This window comes from Ascaphus truei, chromosome 2 (assembly GCF_040206685.1).
Source record: "Ascaphus truei isolate aAscTru1 chromosome 2, aAscTru1.hap1, whole genome shotgun sequence".
Lineage (NCBI taxonomy): Eukaryota > Metazoa > Chordata > Amphibia > Anura > Ascaphidae > Ascaphus > Ascaphus truei.
In genome coordinates, this window is record NC_134484.1 from 369,280,091 (window position 1) to 369,300,606 (window position 20,516).

The window sequence follows — 20,516 nt, forward strand, 5'->3', positions numbered from 1 at the left end:
CCGAAAGAGAGACGGTTGCATGAATACAAATTTATGCAACTGTTCGGGACACTTAGCGGTGGCCTAAACAGAGATCGAAATTTTATGAGTCACTAGCTGAGAGACCCGGCGTTGCCCGGGATGTAATGTTCCCGTTCCTCTCTCTCTCCTCCCCCCTCTCTCTGTTTGTCCCCCATTCACATCAATCCAGTCCCCCCCCCTCCCTCCCTCCCTCCTTTACAGCTTCATGTAGCGTGTGTGCGTCAGTCACTGTGTGTTTGCGCGCGCGTCAGTGAGTCTGAGGCAGAAACACAAACACACACAGACTGACTGACGCACACACAGTCAGTGTGTGCCTCAGTCAGTGTGTGCGTGCGTGTGTGCGTCAGTCAGGGTTTGTGTGCGCGTCAGTCAGTGTGTGCGTGCGGCAGTCAGTCAGTGTGTGTGCGCGTGCGGCAGTCAGTGTGTGTGTGTGGGGGTGTGTGTGCGCGTGCGGCAGTCAGTGTGCGCGCGTCAGTCGGTGTGTGTGTCAGTCGGTGTGTGTGTCAGTCGGTGTGTGTGTGTCAGTCAGTGTGTGTGTCAGTCAGTGTGTGTGTCAGTCAGTGTGTGTGTCAGTCAGTGTGTGTGTGTCAGTCAGTGTGTGTGTGTCATCAGTGTGTGTGCGCGCGTCAGTGTGTCAGTAAGTTGTGTGTGTCAGTCAGTGTGTGGGAGGTGATGTGAGTGGAGCGCCGGGGAGGGGAGCGCCGGGGAGGGGAGCACCAGGGAGGGGAGTCAGGGGAGGGGAGGCGTCAAAGGCGGGGAGGCGTCAAAGGTGGGGAGGCGTCAAAGGCAGGGGGCGTCAAAGGCAGGGGGGGGGCGTCAAAGGCAGGGGGGGGGGGGGCGTCAAAGGCAGGGGGGGGGGGCGTCAAAGGCAGGGGGGGGGGCGTCAAAGGCAGGGGGGGGGGGCGTCAAAGGCAGGGGGGGGGCGTCAAAGGCAGGGGGGGGGGCGTCAAAGGCAGGGGGGGGGGCGTCAAAGGCAGGGGGGGGGCGTCAAAGGCAGGGGGGGGGGCGTCAAAGGCGGGGGGGGGGCGTCAAAGGCAGGGGGGGGGCGTCAAAGGCAGGGGGGGGGCATCAAAGGCAGGGGGGGGGGCGTCAAAGGCGGGGGGGGCGTCAAAGGCAGGGGGGGGGGCGTCAAAGGCAGGGGGGGGGCATCAAAGGCAGGGGGGGGGGGCGTCAAAGGCAGGGGGGGGGGGGCGTCAAAGGCAGGGGGGGGGGGCGTCAAAGGCAGGGGGGGGGGCGTCAAAGGCAGGGGGGGGGCGTCAAAGGCAGGGGGGGGGCGTCAAAGGCAGGGGGGGGGGGGCGTCAAAGGCAGGGGGGGGGGGCGTCAAAGGCAGGGGGGGGGCGTCAAAGGCAGGGGGGGGGGGCGTCAAAGGCAGGGGGGGGCGTCAAAGGCAGGGGGGGGGGGGCGTCAAAGGCAGGGGGGGGGCGTCAAAGGCAGGGGGGGGGCGTCAAAGGCGGGGGGGGGGGGTCAAAGGCAGGGGGGGGGGCGTCAAAGGCAGGGGGGGGGGCGTCAAAGGCGGGGGGGGGGGCGTCAAAGGCAGGGGGGGGGGCGTCAAAGGCAGGGGGGGGGGCGTCAAAGGCAGGGGGGGGGGGCATCAAAGGCAGGGGGGGGGGGCGTCAAAGGCAGGGGGGGGGGGGGCGTCAAAGGCAGGGGGGGGGGGCGTCAAAGGCAGGGGGGGGGCGTCAAAGGCAGGGGGGGGGGGCGTCAAAGGCATGGATTCCTCCCCTTGCATTTCCTCACCTAGCAGCATTAAGTCCCTGCCGCCCTCCTCCTGCTCCTCGGGGATGTTGAGCCGTAGAGAGCGTGCTCTGGGAGGTAGGTGGGGAGGAGGGGGGGTGGTGGGGAGGAGGGGGGGTGGTGGGGAGGAGGGGGGGTGGTGGGGAGGAGGGGGGTGGTGGAGAGGAGGGGGGGTGAGGGGGGGGAGAGGTGGGGAGAAGTGGGGGGGGGGGGAGAAGTGGGGGGGGGAGAAGTAGGGGGGGGCGACACACGCGACACCTACCTGTAGTTCCGGGCGCCGCCATCTTCTCACTGGGCGCCGCGAGGGGAGGAAGGGGGTCCTTCCGGGTGCCGCCATCTGTTCCAGTTGGAGCGGCGGCGGAGAGGGAGAGAGGTGAGTTGTAGCGGCGAGGGGGAGAGAGACCTGGCGTTGCCCGTGAGTAAAATTTCCCGCTCCCTTCTCTCTCCCTCTTTCTCCGTGTTCCCCAGAGGGGAGGGACGAACAGTGGACAGGAGGGTGTGGGGACGGACAGTGGACAGGAGGGTGTGGGGACGGACAGTGGACAGGAGGGTGTGGGGACGGACAGTGGACAGGATGGGGGGACAGTGGACAGGAGGGGGGGGACAGGAGGGGGGGGCAGGAGGGGGGGACAGGAGGGGGGGACGGACAGTAGACAGGAGGGGGGGGCAGTGGACAGGAGGGACGGACAGTGGACAGGAGGGGGGGCAGTAGACAGGAGAGGGGGAGGGGGGGGTGGACAGGAGGGGGGGGCAGTGGACAGGAGGGGGGGGCAGTGGACAGGAGGGGGGGGGCAGTGGACAGGAGGGGGGGCAGTGGACAGGAGGGGGGGGGGCAGTGGACAGGAGGGGGGGGGCAGTGGACAGGAGGGGGGGCAGTGGACAGGAGGGGGGGCAGTGGACAGTGACACACACACACACACACACACACACACACACACACGTCTCTGTTGATGCGCCCTTTCTCAGTTCCGTTTGGCGCCGGAGGTGAGGGAGCGACACCTACCTGTACTTCCGGGCGCCGCCACCGTCTGACTCGGCGCCGCGAGGGAGGAAGGGGGTCCGCCATCTTACGCGCCGCGTGGCAGCTGCCTGTTCCCCCGCCGGGGGTACGGGAGAGGTGATTTGGAGCGGGGAGAGGTGATTTGGAGCGGGGAGAGGTGATGCCGCTGGGGAGGGGGAGAGTTCAGTTTGAGCGCCGCTGGGGAGGGGGAGAGGTGATGCCGCTGGGGAGGGGGAGAGTTCAGTTTGAGCGCCGCTGGGGAGGGGGAGAGATGATGCCGCTGGGGAGGGGGAGAGGTGATTTGGAGCGGGGAGGGGGGAGAGGTGATGCCGCTGGGGAGGGGGAGAGGTGATGCCGCCGGGGAGGGGGAGAGGTGATTTGGAGCGGGGAGGGGGGAGAGGTGATTTGGAGCGGGGAGGGAGGAGAGGTGATTTGGAGGGGGGAGAGGTGATTTGGAGCGGGGAGCGGTGTGTGTGTGTGTGTGTGTGTGTGTGTGTGTGTGTGTGTGTGTGTGTGTGTGTGTGTGTGTGTATATACACCTTTGGCCCGTCACTCCGCCTCAGGCCAATGAGAGGTGTTGGGGGCGGGCCAAGGGGGTGGTGTGTGTGTGTGAGGCCAATGAGAGGTGTGCGGGGGCGGGCGGGCCAAGGGACCAATGAGATTGCCCCTAGGGACACCGGACATCCAGGCAGGCAGGCATGCATGCATGCATGCAGGCATACAGTGCTTTCACTAATATAGTATAAGATTACTGACACAAGTGTACTCTCTTCCCATGAGCACTAAAGGCCATGTCTGTACATACTGTGCTATATGTATGCACACACAGCTGTCTCTTACACATACTAATACTCCTTGTTTTTCCATCCCTATACACCAATAGGGACCACATAGTATCCACACACACTTTTAGTTGTGCTACAATCTCTCACATTTCCACACCTACCCACACCATTTATATCCACTCCCACTCCACACACACCTTTTGTAAAGCACTATATATACTGTGGGCTCTCCATTCATTTATATTCACACAGATACACACACACACACTCTTACATCACTTGCTTTCAGGAACCTTTTGACACCTCTAGCCATAAAACACATCCAACCGGGGGAAGGACAAGCACAGATAACATTCCAAGAGACACTGTTTTTAAGTATACCTTTTGCTTGCTTCATTCATTGTAACATCGCCGGAAGAAGAGATCAGTGTATCTCGAAAGCTCGCACAAATAAAAGCATTTCGTTAGCCACAGAACGGTATCATCTATTTATTTTTTGATTATTGAAGCTCGGCTAACACACTACTGATACCTCTACATGTATGTATGTATATATATATATATATATATATATATATATATATATATATATATATATATATATATATATATATATATATATATATATATATATATATATATATATATATAAAGATAACAGCAGGCACTTCAAAGGCTCCAAAGAAATAGGTGCTTGTTCAACAAAAATAACAGGAAACCAGGTGTCCCACCAAGGAGACAAAAAACAGCACTCAAGGTATATTGCAAAAGTGTATTTGAAAAAAAGCAGGCACATATAAATCCAACGTTTCGGTCCTGTATAGGACCTTCCTCAGGGGCGTGCTGGAGAACACTGCCCAAGGAAAACATATATACCCATCACCCACCTGTGTGCATAATCAAGAACCAGCTGATTGTAATCAAAAACGGGAGTACTGTAGGCGCATGGGAGCCCTGTCATCACTGTGCAGCAGCTCAGCCTCACCACTCCTCTGTTTACACTTAGCTATCAATGCCAGACACACCGCACATGTGCGCCTGCGGGTGGAGTCAGTGAGCACACCAGTCATTCTAAGGCATCCCCCATTGCCATGGCGACGCAACTAAAGCGTCTGTAACCATGGGAGTGTAGGCAGAAGCAGACTGCAATAGGGAGCAGGGGCACTGAGCCGTTTGAACATGATGACTTCACATCACCAGCAGCAACAGGTCCTGTAACCAAAATGAAAGTGCAGTATTAAAAACACATGAAGAGGTGAAAATATATACTCCAGATGCACAGTATTACTAAAAATCACTATCAATTGTGCAACAATAATAAATATACTAATATCACTCTAACATGCTACCAAGAGAAATGAATAGTGAATGCAGATTTGCTTGTAAGAGTTTGAAAAAGCAGACATAAAGGAAAGGAAGGAACAGGAAGGGAGAGTGGAGGAAAAGGGGAGAGGGAAAGGGGGATGGGAGGGAAAGGGGAAGATGGAGGGAGGGAAAGGGGGGGAAAGGGGGGAGGAGGGGAAGGGGTGTTAAGGAGCAAAAATGGGGTCACATAATAAGGCAAAAATAAGCCCAAAGATGAATACAGAAACAATTGGAAACAAGGCTCATCTATGAACTTGATACTATGGCACCCAGAGGACTTAATGAGGATTTTAAACTGGGTTGCTTTTTGTAGCAACAGTAGTATCATTGTAGGGAGATACATTTATGAGTTAAAGTTGGGGATCTTACTGTCATCTATCACCTCTGTGTAGTTAGAATTATCCATTTCTGTATTCATCTTTGGGCTAATTTTTGCCTTATTATGTGACCCCATTTTTGCTCCTTAGCACCCCTTCCCCTCCTGCCCCCTTTCCCCCCTTTCCCCCCCTTTCCCTCCCTCCATCTTCCCCTTTTCCTCCCATCCCCCTTTCCCTCTCCCCTATTCCTCCACTCCCCCTTCCTGTTCCTTCCTTTCCTTTATGTCTGCTTTTTCAAACTCTTACAAGCAAATCTGCATTCACTATTCATTTCTCTTGGTAGCATGTTAGAGTGATATTAGTATATTTATTATTGTTGCACAATTGATAGTGATTTTTAGTAATACTGTGCATCTGGAGTATATATTTTCACCTCTTCATGTGTTTTTAATACTGCACTTTCATTTTGGTTACAGGACCTGTTGCTGCTGGTGATGTGACGTCATCATGTTCAAACGGCTCAGTGCCCCTGCTCCCTATTGCAGTCTGCTTCTGCCTACACTCCCATGGTTACAGACGCTTTAGTTGCGTCGCCATGGCAACGGGGGATGCCTTAGAATGACTGGTGTGCTCACTGGCTCCACCTGCAGGCGCACATGTGCGGTGTGTCTGGCATTGATAGCTAAGTGTAAACAGAGGAGTGGTGAGGCTGAGCTGCTGCACAGTGATGACAGGGCTCCCATGCGCCTACAGTACTCCCATTTTTAATTACAATCAGCTGGTTCTTGATTATGCACACAGGTGGGTGATGGGTATATATGTTTTCCTTGGGAAGTGTTCTCCAGCACTTCCCTGAGGAAGGTCCTATACAGGACCGAAACGTTGGTTTTATATGGGCCTGCTTTTTTTCAAATACACTTTTGCAATATACCTTGAGTGCTGTTTTTTGTCTCCTTGGTGGGACACCTGGTTTCCTATATATATATATATATATACAGTGTTCGACAAATCACCCAAAAATCTACTCGCCCAACCAAAAAATCTACTCGCCACCTAGTCCCGCCCCCAACTCCGCCCCTAGTCCCGCCCCCAACTCCGCCCCTAGTCCCGCCCCCAACCCCGCTTTAAAATAAAATATATAAATAAAATACATTTAATAAATTCCTAGTCAGAAAAACATTCATTTTTGACATAAATGTATTTATTGTATTACATTATACTACAATTAGACGTGTGTGTGTGTGTGTGTGTGTGTGTGTGTGTGTGTGTGTGTGTGTGTGTGTGTGTCAATGTCGGCTCTAGAAATAAAAGCCAGATGTGAATGACTAGTTTCCTGAACCCCTTAACCAGTGTCTGGATGTCGGCGCTTCACAGAGAGAGACAGACAGAGAGAGACAGACAGACACACAGAGAGCGGCACACCCACACACACACACACAGAGAAACAGAGACACACAGAGAAAGAGAGAGAAAGAGAGACACACGGAGAAAGAGAGAGAAAGAGAGACACACAGAGAAAGAGAGAGAAAGAGAGACACACAGAGAAAGAGAGAGAAAGAGAGACACACAGAGAAAGAAAGAGAAAGAGAGACACACAGAGAAAGAGAGAGAAAGAGAGACACACAGAGAAAGAGAGAGAAAGAGAGACACACAGAGAAAGAGAGAGAAAGAGAGACACACAGAGAAAGAGAGAGAATGAGAGACACACACACTGAGAGAATGAGAGACAAAGAGAGAGTGCGACAGAGAGAGCGAAGAAGAGAGTGCGACAGAGAAGGGAGAGGGAAACAGAGGAGGGAGAGGGAGACAGAGAGAGAGAGGGTGACAGAGAGAGGGAGAGGGTGACAGAGAGAGGGAGAGGGTGACAGAGAGAGGGAGAGGGTGACAGAGAGAGGGAGAGGGTGACAGAGAGAGGGAGAGGGCGACACAGGGAGAGGGCGACACAGGGAGAGGGCGACACAGGGAGACGGAGAGGGTGACACAGGGAGAGGGTGACACAGGGAGAGGGTGAGAGTGACACAGGGAGAGGGTGACACAGGGAGAGGGAGAGGGTGACACAGGGAGAGGGAGAGGGTGACACAGGGAGAGGGAGGGTGACACAGGGAGAGGGAGGGTGACACAGGGAGAGGGTGGGTGACACAGGGAGAGGGAGGGTGACACAGGGAGAGGGAGGGTGACACAGGGAGAGGGAGGGTGACACAGGGAGAGGGAGGGTGACAAAGGGAGAGGGAGGGTGACACAGGGAGAGGGAGGGTGACACAGGGAGAGGGAGGGTGACACAGGGAGAGGGTGAGAGGGTGAAGGAGAGGGTGACACAGGGAGAGGGAGAGGGTGACACAGGGAGAGGGAGGGTGACACAGGGAGAGGGAGGGTGACACAGGGAGAGGGAGGGTGACACAGGGAGAGGGAGGGTGACACAGGGAGAGGGTGGGTGACACAGGGAGAGGGTGGGTGACAGGGAGAGGGGGAGGGTGACAGGGAGAGGGAGGGTGACACAGGGAGAGGGAGGGTGACACAGGGAGAGGGAGGGTGACACAGGGAGAGGGAGGGTGACACAGGGAGAGGGAGGGTGACACAGGGAGAGGGTGACACAGGGAAAGGGTGACACAGGGAAAGGGTGACACAGGGAAAGGGTGACACAGGGAGAGGGTGACACAGGGAGAGGGTGACACAGGGAGAGGGAGGGTGACACAGGGAGAGGGAGGGTGACACAGGGAGAGGGAGGGTGACACAGGGAGATGGAGGGTGACACAGGGAGAGGGAGGGTGACACAGGGAGAGGGTGACACAGGGAGAGGGTGACACAGGGAGAGGGTGACACAGGGAAAGGGTGACACAGGGAAAGGGTGACACAAGGAGAGGGAGGGTGACAGGGAGATGGAGGGTGACAGGGAGATGGAGGGTGACAGGGAGAGGGAGGGTGACAGGGAGAGGGGGAGGGTGACACAGGGAGAGGGAGGGTGACACAGGGAGAGGGAGGGTGACACAGGGAGAGGGTGGGTGACACAGGGAGAGGGAGGGTGACAGGGAGATGGAGGGTGACAGGGAGATGGAGGGTGACAGGGAGAGGGAGGGTGACAGGGAGAGGGGGTGGGTGACACAGGGAGAGGGAGGGTGACAGGGAGAGGGGGAGGGTGACACAGGGAGAGGGAGGGTGACACAGGGAGAGGGAGGGTGACACAGGGAGAGGGAGAGGGTGGGTGAAACAGGGAGAGGGTGGGTGACACAGGGAGAGGGAGGGTGACACAGGGAGAGGGAGGGTGACACAGGGAGAGGGAGAGGGTGACACAGGGAGAGGGTAGGTGACACAGGGAGAGGGTGGGTGACACAGGGAGAGGGAGGGTGACACAGGGAGACGGAGGGTGACACAGGGAGAGGGAGGGTGACACAGGGAGAGGGAGGGTGACACAGGGAGAGGGAGGGTGACACAGGGAGAGGGAGAGTGACAGGGTGACACAGGGAGAGGGTGACACAGGGAGAGGGTGACACAGGTAGAGGGTGACACAGGGAGAGGGTGACATAGGGAGAGGGTGACACAGGGAGAGGGTGACACAAGGAGAGGGAGAGGGTGACACAGGGAGAGGGAGAGGGTGATACAGGGAGAGGGTGACACAGGGAGAGGGAGGGTGACACAGGGAGAGGGAGAGAGAGGGTGACACACTCACAGACACACAGACACTCACTCTCACTCAGACAAACACACACACACACACACACACACACACACAAACACTCACCTGCACGGCAGTGGGCCCCCCACACGGCAGGAGGGGTCGCACATGGCAGCGGGGGCAGCACCGGGTGAGGGATTTCCCCTGCGTAGAGCAGGCTTAGAGCAGGGAGTAGCTCCGGTTAGGGGATTTCCCCTGCTTAGAGCAGGGAGTAGCTCCGGTTAGGGGATTTCCCCTGCTAACATCTGAGCTGGCCATCAGAGCAGGAGAAGAGCAGGGCTGATGGATTGCCCGATGGGAGGGGGGTGGGGGGCGGATGGCCTGATGGGAGGGGGGGGCGGATGACCCGATGGGAGGGGGGGGGGGGCGGATGGCCCGATGGGAGGGGGGGCAGATGGCCCGATTGGAGGGGGGGGGCGGATGGCCCGATGGGTGGGAGGGGGGGGTGACAGATGGCTTGATGGGAGGGAGGGGGGGGCGACAGATGGCCCTGCAGGGGCTTGAGGCAGACAGGCGTGGAAGGGGCTAGCTGCCGGAAGGGGGAGGAGTGGAAGCACTGAGGAGGGAGGCCACTGCTCAGAGAGCCGGAGGCGGGGTAATCTCCCCCAACAACATGAACCCGCCTCCGGTTTTTTTTTTTTTGTCTCCAGCGCGAGCGCGGGAAATTTAAAAAACACATGTGTGCTGCTTGGGCCAATATTTACTCGCCCGGGGGTTAAATCCACCCGTCCGAGTAAATGTATAGTTATAACGCGGTCCTTGGGGTCCACAACCCAAAGACCGCGTTACAACCGGGGGTCGCGTTAAAATTTCACCGACATCAGCTCTGGAGCTTCCTCATTACAGATTTAAATCTCCTCCATTTTGCCGCCTTACCAGTGCTCTCCTCTTCCTGCTGTCCACGTGCTCATCTCTCTGCTCTGCTCATCTCTCTGCTCTCTTGCCATCGTTTTTTTCAAACATTCAATTCAATGCTTTATTGACTACCAGACACAGACACAGACACAATTAAACATTAATACATTTTGTACAAAACACACGCAGGGATTGAACTCGGGACCTTCTGATACCAATGCCTTGCTTCTTACCTCTACACCATAGGCTTGGTGTGACAAGACAGAACCTATAAATATATTTATCCTCTACAACACAAGGGACAGGTCAATGTGAAATCTTAAGGCAATTTCTAGCTGTCTATGACATCACACAGTTCTGTGGTGTAGTGGAAGAACTCTTACCAACATATGCAAGGGTCCTGGGTTCAATTCCTGTATGAAATGGTATAATTAACTTTTTTAATAAATTATTATTTTAATTATGTTGTATAATTTATAAATATATAATTCTTTATTATTCTTTATTAAGTAATAATTATTCATTAATCAATAATGATGTATCAATAATAATTCATTATTAATCATTCTTTATGATTAATTATGTATTATTAATAAGTATGATGATTAATTATTATTAGCAGTTAATTAACTCATTAATAATTAATTAATAATTATGTATTAAGTATTATTAATAATTATTTTTTAATAATTATTAATTAATAATTATTTTTTAATAATTATTAATTAATAATACTATTATTATTAATTATATTATGATTAATAAGTATGATTATTAATTATCATTAACAATTCATAATTTTGACTAATTAATAAGTATTACTAATACCTAATAATTATTAATACCCAATTAGTAATAATAATTATTAATACTTAATTATTAATAAAACTTATTAATACTTAATAACTATTAATAATTAGTAAGTATTAATAATTGTTGTTAATAATTAAGTATTAATAATTATTATTACTAATTGGGTGCTAATAATTATTAAGTAATTATTAATACTTAATTATTAATAACAATTATTAATACTTACTAATTATTAATAATTAGTAAGTATTATTACGTTTCATTAATAAGTAAGTATTAATAATTATTATTAAGTATTTAGTAATAATTATTAATTAGTTAATTAACTGTTAATAATAATTAATAATCATACTTATTAATAATACATAATTAATCATAAAGAATGATTAATAATGAATTATTATTAATACATCATTATTGATTAATGAATAATTATTATTTAATAAAGAATAATAAAGAATTATATATTTATAAATTAGACAACATAATTAAAATAATAATTTATTAAAAAAGTTAATTATACCATTTCATACAGGAATTGAACCCAGGACCCTTGCATATGTTGGTAAGAGTTCTTCCTCTACACCACAGAACTGTGTGATGTCATAGACAGCTAGAAATTGCCTTAAGATTTCACATTGACATGTCCTGTCCCTTGTGTTGTAGAGGATAAATATATTTATAGGTTCTGTCTTGTCACACCAAGCCTATGGTGTAGAGGTAAGAAGCAAGGCATTGGTATCAGAAGGTCCCGAGTTCAATCCCTGCATGTATTTTGTACAAAATGTATTAATGTTTAATTGTGTTTGTGTCTGTGTCTGGTAGTCAATAAAGCATTGAATTGAATGTTCGAAAAAAAAAAAAAACCCCGATGGCACACGACGGGCAGAGAGATGACGTGGACAGCAGGAACAGGAGAGAGATACGGGCAGAGAGATGATGAGCACGTGGACAGCACAGCTGTAAGAGGAGAGAGAGTGTGTGTAAGGTGGCAAAATGGAAAATTTGAGATGCAGGTAAGCCGGCAAAATGGAGGCTTTCAATTCGGGAGCCATGCTCAGACCGCGTTATAACCGATTCGCGGTATAGCGAGGCGCGTTATAACGGGATTTAGCTGTAATTGTCGAACACTGTATATATATATATATTAAGTCTCAATTGGACTAAATGTATACAAATGTAAATCTGTGTGTTTATTAACTTTGTCCAGCTGGCCTTAGCTGTTTTGTGGCTCCTCCCTCCCAGGGTTTAAGCTCGCCCCTGCCCCTTTCCAAGTAAGCAGGTCTTTTTCATGCAGCTGGTTGGGACAAATCCAATGCGATCATTCTTCCTCTAATTATAGAGGTAAATAAGAATTGTAATCAGTTAGTGTTAGGTATTGCAATACCTGCAATATTTGGTCATGTCTTGATGTGGCTTGCAGGCTTAAAATTCTTTGACCAAAGTGTTTAACTAAATTACCCCTTTCAAGAGATATATAGGTATTTCACTGTGTATTTTTGTCATATTGGATGTAGTTTTGGGCATCTCTGTTTTTTGTTGTATATATCTACGAATGTCAGCCTGTGATCAAAGCTTGATTAGTATTGTAGCCGAGATTAAAAAGTGCAGTACAAAAGATCACCAGGCCATGATTCATAAAATAATTTTCTAATGTCATTATGTAACAAGAAGAGAACTAATTATGTTGTATAATGTGCATAAACAAGAATGGAAAGAGCTGCTAAAACTAGGGAATAAAAACGCAACAACCCTCAAAAGGCTGAAATGTTCCTATTAATGTCAAAAACTACTACTGATTTAAAAGAGAAGGAGAGAAGATGTTTTCCTTTCCAGCTAAAATGTAACATACAGTATAGAGAAATAATGGATCCAAATCCGGATTACAGGAACACTTGCTTTCTCGGTTATCCTGGACCACTAGTGGCGTAACTACTGCCCGGAATGCCCAGGCATATCCTGGGGGCCCCAGCTTGGGGAGGCGGCCCAAAGGGAGTCGGAACTCTCCCAACTCGTGATGTAACACCCTCCCCCCCCCCAAGCTGTTATAGAGGCCCTGCGCTCTTCCCCACATGAAACGGATTGCCAGCACAGTGTACAGGGCCTCTGTAAGAGAGCAGCCCTCCTCCATTGACATTGTGGTATCATGTGATGCTGCATCACATGGTGACACATTGCCATGACAACACAACGTTATGACATCGTGACACAAGGGCCGACAGATAAGTGAAATGTCCGGGGCTCATTACGCTGTAGTTACGCCAGTGTGGACCACGTGACTATGTACATAGGTGATCCAAATACAAACCAAAAATAAACTTCCTACCTGGATCGGATCTATTGTATTCTCGCAGTATTTTCCCCTTTCATATATGTACTGCCCTCCCTTCAGTTGCCGCCATTTTGCTTTAGCGGTGGAAGGGTGCAGATGAGAGGGGAACTGTGCTGTTTGATCTGCACTTGAGTTTATTTAAAATACATTTACAAAACCAAACAATAAAAAAAGCAAGCAGAGAAAACTGGCAGCAAAATCATGAGGCAGGAAGGAAGCAGGGGAAAGGGTCAGCCAGAAACAAAGAGAGACAGACAGCAGAGTGAAAGGGGCAGAGAGGCACATTGATCAGATCCTACTGCCGAAGGGAAAAAAGAGCGGTAGTTACTCAGTCTCTAATCTCTTCTTTACAATGTTATATTATGTAGCCATGTTTAAAATGGTATACAGTTCTCTCTCATACTGGCAGTAAGCCTGGTAAATATGCAGGATTGCCTGCATCAATCATGGAGGTTTGTCCTCACACCCTGGTGAGGTGTCATATGTATTCAAGGGAGTGGTCACATGCTCTGAGTCCACTGTTAGTGGCTGTTTTCCTAAGGTATATAAGACACAGCACTGCCCAAAGTTGGTGTTCAAGGTCAAGTGTGTTAACTAAGAGTTCAAGAGAGTGGTTCTACAGCAAGTAGCTAAAGTGATCAAGATCTGCAGCAGTAAGGCTGGCAGGGCCTACACTGTGTCCAGGGACCTGGCACAGGTGGTGATCTCCCTTGGGGAGAGGTGATCCAACTCCATTGGGAGGGCAGATTCTTCTGAAGGACAGGCTGTAGAAAAATGAGCGGCTGAGCTGACCACTCAAAGGGGAAGTCTGCCTGAACCATCAATAAAGATGCCCTTTTTCACAAGAACGCTTGTGTGTGAGTGTGAAGTTACTCCGCAGAGGACGGCATCACAGAGGAGGTCCTCATCAGAACCATCTCCTTGCGGACGCAGAGATCCTGATGAGGTGGAGGCACTGCACTGTATGTAGGTAGGACTCACGCACACTACCTCAGCTGCCTGTCTGGGTTGACATTCCCCATACCAACATCATGCGGGAGACTCAGGAGTCCTGTTGCCAACAGGTGCACCACCAGACACGACCATGTAATGGGGACCGGTTAGACCACAGGGGCCAATCTGAGAATGGGTGGGTCAGGAGGGTCCAGAAAAACCGTTACAATTATATAGAATATGTATATATATATATATATATATATATATATATATATATATATATATATATATATATATATATAAATATAGTATATATTATATGATAATATACTAAATAATGTTTTCATTATAATTACATGACTAATATTACTGATCACATATATACCATCTGACTTCTCTCTACTTAGTTTCTACTTTTTGTTAGTTTACCAGCCAAAATATCCATGTCACCACATTACTGTATATTACACCTCTGTGGCTGAAAATGTCTGGCGCACAGATAGCATTTAGAAAGTAGATAAATTATCTATATAGTCTACGTCTCTATTTATAAGTATAAATCTGAAGCTGCTGTCCTAATCGTCTGATATCAAAGGTCAGTGTCTTTTTTTAAATTAATTTTAACATCAGGAGAATATTTCTATTCTATTTCAAGATAAGCAATCAAAATGAATAATATATTACTACAACAAATCACCAATGAGCTGGAGGGATCATTCCATTTGGAATATTTTGAAATCACAAAGTTACACTTTCACTGGTATAAGGTTAGGGTGGAAGAGATGTCAGTTCTCTGTTTCTAAAACCATTTTTTTATTCTGCTGACATGGTGTTGCATACTGGCCATAGATGACATTGACTAAGTTAAAAACTTATTTTTGGCTGAATTCCATCCATCACAATTTATGACAGAGGACTGACCACAGCTGGGACTCTTTAATTTGTATGGGACTATATGAAGTGCTCTATTGTAATCATATGTTATGCCACTTTCACTTGATAAAGGCCAGCTACAGGTCGAAACGTGTTTCTATTTGGCACAATACATTTTGCTTGATGAAAATCAATAGTGCTCTTATTCATCTACATTACTTTGGATTCGCTCTGGATTATTGGCAGGCTGTCCATGGAACTAGAAGCAACGGTATTAGTATCATCATTTTTTTCCCAGTATTTGATGTGCAGCATTTGCCCTTTTTTTTTTAAATGGCATACAGATAGCACCATCTACTCTATTTGTATACTAGCCCAAAATGTCCAGTTGGTTTAACACTGTTATATTACACCGGGACATTACACCGGTACTAGGTGACGTGGTTGGCATACAGAGAGCACAATCAGCTCTCAGCTAGTATATCAGACAATAGTGTTCACTTGTTTTAACACCATTACATTACACCGATGTTGCGGTAAGTGTTTGGCATACAGGTAGCATCATATGACCTCTTTACTCTCTGCTGGTATAGTGGCCACTTAGAGCCAGTTGGTTTAACATTGTTACTTTATACCAGTATTGGATATACAGTACTGGTTGGCATACAGATAGCAATAGTCCAAGAGCAGAGATGGGGGCTTAAAAATCTTGCAGGGGAAAAAACTGTGTGTCGCCAACACAAAATGTACACTAAAACGGAAAAAGTGACAGCAAATCCAACCCAGAAATGTGTAAGATACTTCTTACAAAGTTATTGTCAACGTTTTCAAAGAAGATTCAGTGCAGGAAACTTAGGGAAGAAACTACAACCTGTAGAAATGTCCATGTAGGCCCTGAAATGTTGTAGTTGCTTCCCTACATTTCCTGCAATATATCTTCTTTGAAAACTTTGCCAAGAACTTTGTAAGTAGTGTCTTACTCATTTTTGGGGGGGATTTGCTGTCACTTGCGGTGCCCGCGTTCTTGGGCAGTGCTGGGATGACTGGATCCTGCAGGTGTTGGGAGACTGTCTGGGTTGCACCTTGGGCGGCTGTCCCACTCACCGAGCCATAGTATAGTATAGCATAGTATATATATATATATATATATATTATAATATTGTACAATATTGTATTATCAGCAAAAGCAATAGAGTCTGCTACGTGCACGTATATATGTATATATATATATATATATCCTTGCTGTTTGCTGTCTCTTTACCAGTTCTTGGGCTGGTACTTTTGCTATATATATATATTTTGCTATATATATCAAAAGTACCAGCCCAAGGACTGGTAAAGAGACAGCAAACAGCAAGGAGTAATCAAAAAGAAATTGTATTGAAACAACTGTCTCCCGGTGGGACCGAAACGTTGGCTATCGTGTAATAGTTGTTTCAATACAATTTCTTTTGGATTACTCCTTGCTGTTTGCTGTCTCTTTACTAGTCCTTGGGCTGGTACTTTTGCTATGTGGATTTCTATGGGACTAGCAACTGCTTTATGCCTTACAACAGTGTGCTGACTGTTTTCGTGGTTATATATATATATATATATATATATATATATACAGCAAGGAGTAATCCAAAAGAAATTGTATTGAGCAGACTCCATTGCTTTTGCTGATAATACAATATTGTACAATATTATAATACAGAATAGCACAGTTAGGATTAAAAGGCAGGGATAATGCAGAATGTCCCACCATGATGCGAGAGCGGGAGCCATAACCTTTGGTATGTATGTGTGTGTTCTGTATACACACACAAACGTGTGTGTTATAAAACAAATATTGTTCATACAGATCAGTGGGTTTCTTTGTTTCTATTTACGGTACTTAATATAAAAACTATCCTTTATCAGGAATAGATACATGAAGATAATCCATAGCCTGCCGAGAAGTCAGTATCATCATTTTTAACAGACACTGCTGTCAACACAGCTTCAGGGCAAATAAATCATGCAACACCAACTAACTGAGTTTATATGGAAAAGTAAGAAAGAGCTTGGATACATACGCAGAGGAACAATGTAGCAACAATTTGATTGATATAGTATCTGATAGTACTTAAAATGGCAAATATGAGCACGAATGTAACATTTTGTCAATGGATATGTCTGTAGACATTCATGAATATGGAGAGTTGTCATAATAGACCAAATGTGTCCCATTATGATCAGTGTTATGGCCAATGTTATTTATTGTATGCATCAGCTAATCATGAGTTGGAAAGTGGATAAAATATATTTTGATTATTATAGAGCAGAGTAAATGAGTACTTCATGAGGACTAAGACAGCTATTTCTACTTAATTCATGATTATTTTTACAAATCATGCTGATGAGTAAACATAGAAGATACAGAAGTATTATGATGGACACTGACTCTGAACAACGGACCAAGTACAGATTGTAACAGGAACTTATCACGGTTGGAGAGAAACTCCTCTAAATCCAGCAGTGTGCTGGTTAATTACACAGGCAATTAACCAAACTCCACCTGGCTGAATAGGACTGTTAGAAAAAACCTGGTCTGAGAAACAGGAGAGAGATTCCTTAGCTCACAAGGGAGCTGACAGAAGGAAAAGGAGGGCTGTGTCCTGAGAGAAACACACAAGGGGACCAGACCTCTATGCCTGGATCCTCAAGCAGACACCTACTCGGACACCACTGACCTGAAGGGCCACCTGTGTTAAGGTAGCTCTGAGACTTTGGGGTGATAATTGGGTAAGGGGCTTTCCCCCCCAGCCTTGCAGAGATGGACTGGAGAAGTAAGTTAGCACTTACACAGGGATACGTGTTTATTGTTTTATGTATATTTTTGTTTGCTGTATTGTTTAGAGGAACAGGCAATAAAGCCTTATTTTAATTTCACCTTAAAAACGGTCTCCATTGCATAACTCTATGCACATCTCTTACACAGATGAATATGAGAAAAGCTCAGCAATGCCGTGTGCCAGACATTCATAAGGAAAGAATCATATGGAAAAATATAATGTAACTATCATTGTGCACAAAACAATGAAATGAGTACAACATGATGGCTGGTTATATTAGAAATGATTACGTGCTTGAAACCTTTCATTTCAAATAAAGGGACATGTTTTAATCTGGTTATTTCTTAAGGTTTTTTGTGTAGCTCTGTAGTACAAAAACAAAAAAAAAACAGAAACAAAGGAAACAAAGGCTTAGTGAATATGGATTAGCTGAAAATATATAACTTTAATGTGAAGATAAACCGAGTTCAATATAACAAGGAATTGTTTCTGTTAACCAAAGATTACCAAGAAAATTGGCTTTGCTTCTAAAACAAGTAATGTCTGCAAATTCTGCAAGGGAACTTTAGATTGAATTGGAAAGATTAATTGAGGAAGTTCTATGGGAATTGGTACTCTACTAATATATATTACTCATAATATATGTGCAGTATTATACTATATACAGTGTTCTTAAATAGGGTAACGCATAAAAAACTATTGCACATTTTCTACTACAAATTTCTACTAACAATTGATATTTTTTGAGGACTTGACAGGATTTATAATTTCAGTTTTCATTGTATTTCAGGCATTTTTTGCATTCTTGTAGAGCAACATAAATAATAAGACAGACAGAACATATAGAGAAACTCACAGAATTGTCTTTCACCAGCAGGGCACAGCACTGAATACCAGCCATCAGCATCTTGTGTGGATTCCATGCTACTGAATCAGCCCTAGCCAAAAATAGAGAGGCATCACCAGTGTATTGATGTAAAATGAGACTGGCTTTCAGCCCCCAAAAAAGCGCTAACTAGCTGTTGCGTTCAGACACACAGGCGCAAACAGTAGCGCAACATTTCTGGGGCCCAGTGATTATTATAATTTATAGTTACCTGTGGATGCCATGCATAAGTTTACAATACTTTTGGGAAATTAAAGCTGAGCCTCCCCAAGATGCCTGTAAAAACAAGCAAGACAATGTTGTTTTTCTTCATAGATTTTCTTTCTTTCAAAATAAAATATAGAACAAATGTTTTGTGTTGTTGCTGTTGAGAATTTTGCAGAAATTTTTATTCGTTGGGGATTTGCAAGTTTCGGGATTTTGGGGTATCGGTCACAAAAAAGCATGTACTGTATTTTTTCTTTCACTAAAAATCCAAAAACTGAGTTTGTTTGCAGATTCCAGACCATGAAATATGGGTTTTGAAGGAGACCCAAATACTAAATATATCCCTTCTAAAGAACAACTGTTATCATAAAGGGCACACATGGAAGATATGCTAATGGGTTACTCAAAGTGTATTTAAAAGGCTCATACCCCACCTAAAAGATTTCCAAAAGACCTGTCCTGACAAGCCAGGTCCTAAGGCATCTTGTGAGGAAGTCAAGTCAATAACGGAGCTCTGTGGATCTGGGTGTTAGAAGCTGTAGTTCTGAATAGCTATAATCTCAAGCTATACAAAAACACTCACTATTTATGCCCATATTTATTAAGTGCTGCTCAGCGAGAGGGAATTTGAATGTCGCCTGAAGATTCGCTCATCTCTATTCTAAAACCCATTAAATTTCTTTTATTGAAAATGTAAATTTGTATATTAAAATCACCCGGCAAATCAATTCTTCAAAAGTCATGAAATGTCAAACAAAGTAAAAAGGACAAAAAAGGAGACAACTGAGGAGATTGAACATAGTGCCAATAAACCCTACTAGAATATATATATATTTTTACTGAATAGTAACCGGGAGGATGGGGCCTTCGGAGATGAACCACAATATTTTTAGCTCCAGGGACTCCCCAGATTTTGTGGTCTTTTCAGGAAATCATTATAACTTAAATTTTACTGGTACATAAAAGGGTAAATGTCTTGGGAACCGTGCGGTCTCAGGAGCTAAGAATAGCTTTGGGGAACCCTTCAATTTTGATTATGAAAACAAACTCCAAAAATGGGTGGATTTCGACTTTAATCTGAACTGAAGGGTAATTTTGAGAAGCTGCTAACACCTCCCCTGATAACCTCAGTTATAAGGTGCCTTAATTAGTGTCTGAAGTTATTTTCTGTTTGGTAATCCTTTGCACATTTCTAATCTTTCCTTTGTCACAGATCCAACATTGCTCCAGAGAAACTGTTGCTGGGTGGTGAATATTTACTATCTTCTGAAGAGGTGGGAAAAGAAACCTGAGTCACTTTCATCTGTGAAATGATGGTGTTACTGTTAATAATAGCACAGCAGATTTGAAGCTTTTGTCCCCTTGTTGAATCCCATCTAGGCTAGCATGCATCCCTCTGCCTGGCAACGTTGGGTCTGTGGTACCTCAAGCGAGTCCAGAGGTTGAATTGATTGTACTGTAATCACAATTATGTTTCCTTTTGGGACAGAATATTGTCGAAGTACTTACATCCACATGAAACCAAAGTTTATATTTTTTACAGATGTCAGCAATATCATCGAGAGGATCAAATGCTCCTAATACAGTGGTGCCAGCTGTGGCACTGACAAGAAAAGGTGCAGCCCCCTGTAAAGCAAATGGATATAGAGAAATGTCACACAACAATTGAAATCTTCAGAATGCTACACACTTGTCTAATGCTTTTTCATACATTATGATTTTGTACTGTATATTCTTCTTGAATGGAAGCTGTTTTTTTAGTACTAACATTTTGGTAAAAATATAAGTAAAACTGTAATGCCAGTATAAAAGGTTTGTGTTTACTGGTGTGTGTGTGTGTGTGTGTGTGTGTGCATGTTGACATGTGTGCATACAGTGGCGACACAGTTTATCGCACTGCGGCCA

The 20,516-nt window shown here is 46.3% G+C and overlaps 1 protein-coding gene across 3 annotated transcripts in view; it reads right to left on the reverse strand.

Annotated features, from left to right (window-relative positions):
• GADL1 (glutamate decarboxylase like 1) overlaps window positions 1–20,516 on the reverse strand; it is a 311,010-nt gene that overhangs the window by 108,841 nt on the left and 181,653 nt on the right. For 2 of the 3 annotated variants that reach the window (XM_075587016.1, XM_075587017.1), the window contains exons 9-11: window positions 20,121–20,237; window positions 18,616–18,680; window positions 18,375–18,456 (exon numbers count right to left, since the gene is read on the reverse strand). In XM_075587016.1, the coding sequence (XP_075443131.1) occupies window positions 18,375–18,456; window positions 18,616–18,680; window positions 20,121–20,237 (264 nt within the window). The remainder of the gene's footprint in view (window positions 1–18,374; window positions 18,457–18,615; window positions 18,681–20,120; window positions 20,238–20,516) is intronic. The other variant, XM_075587018.1, reaches the window with a different exon arrangement.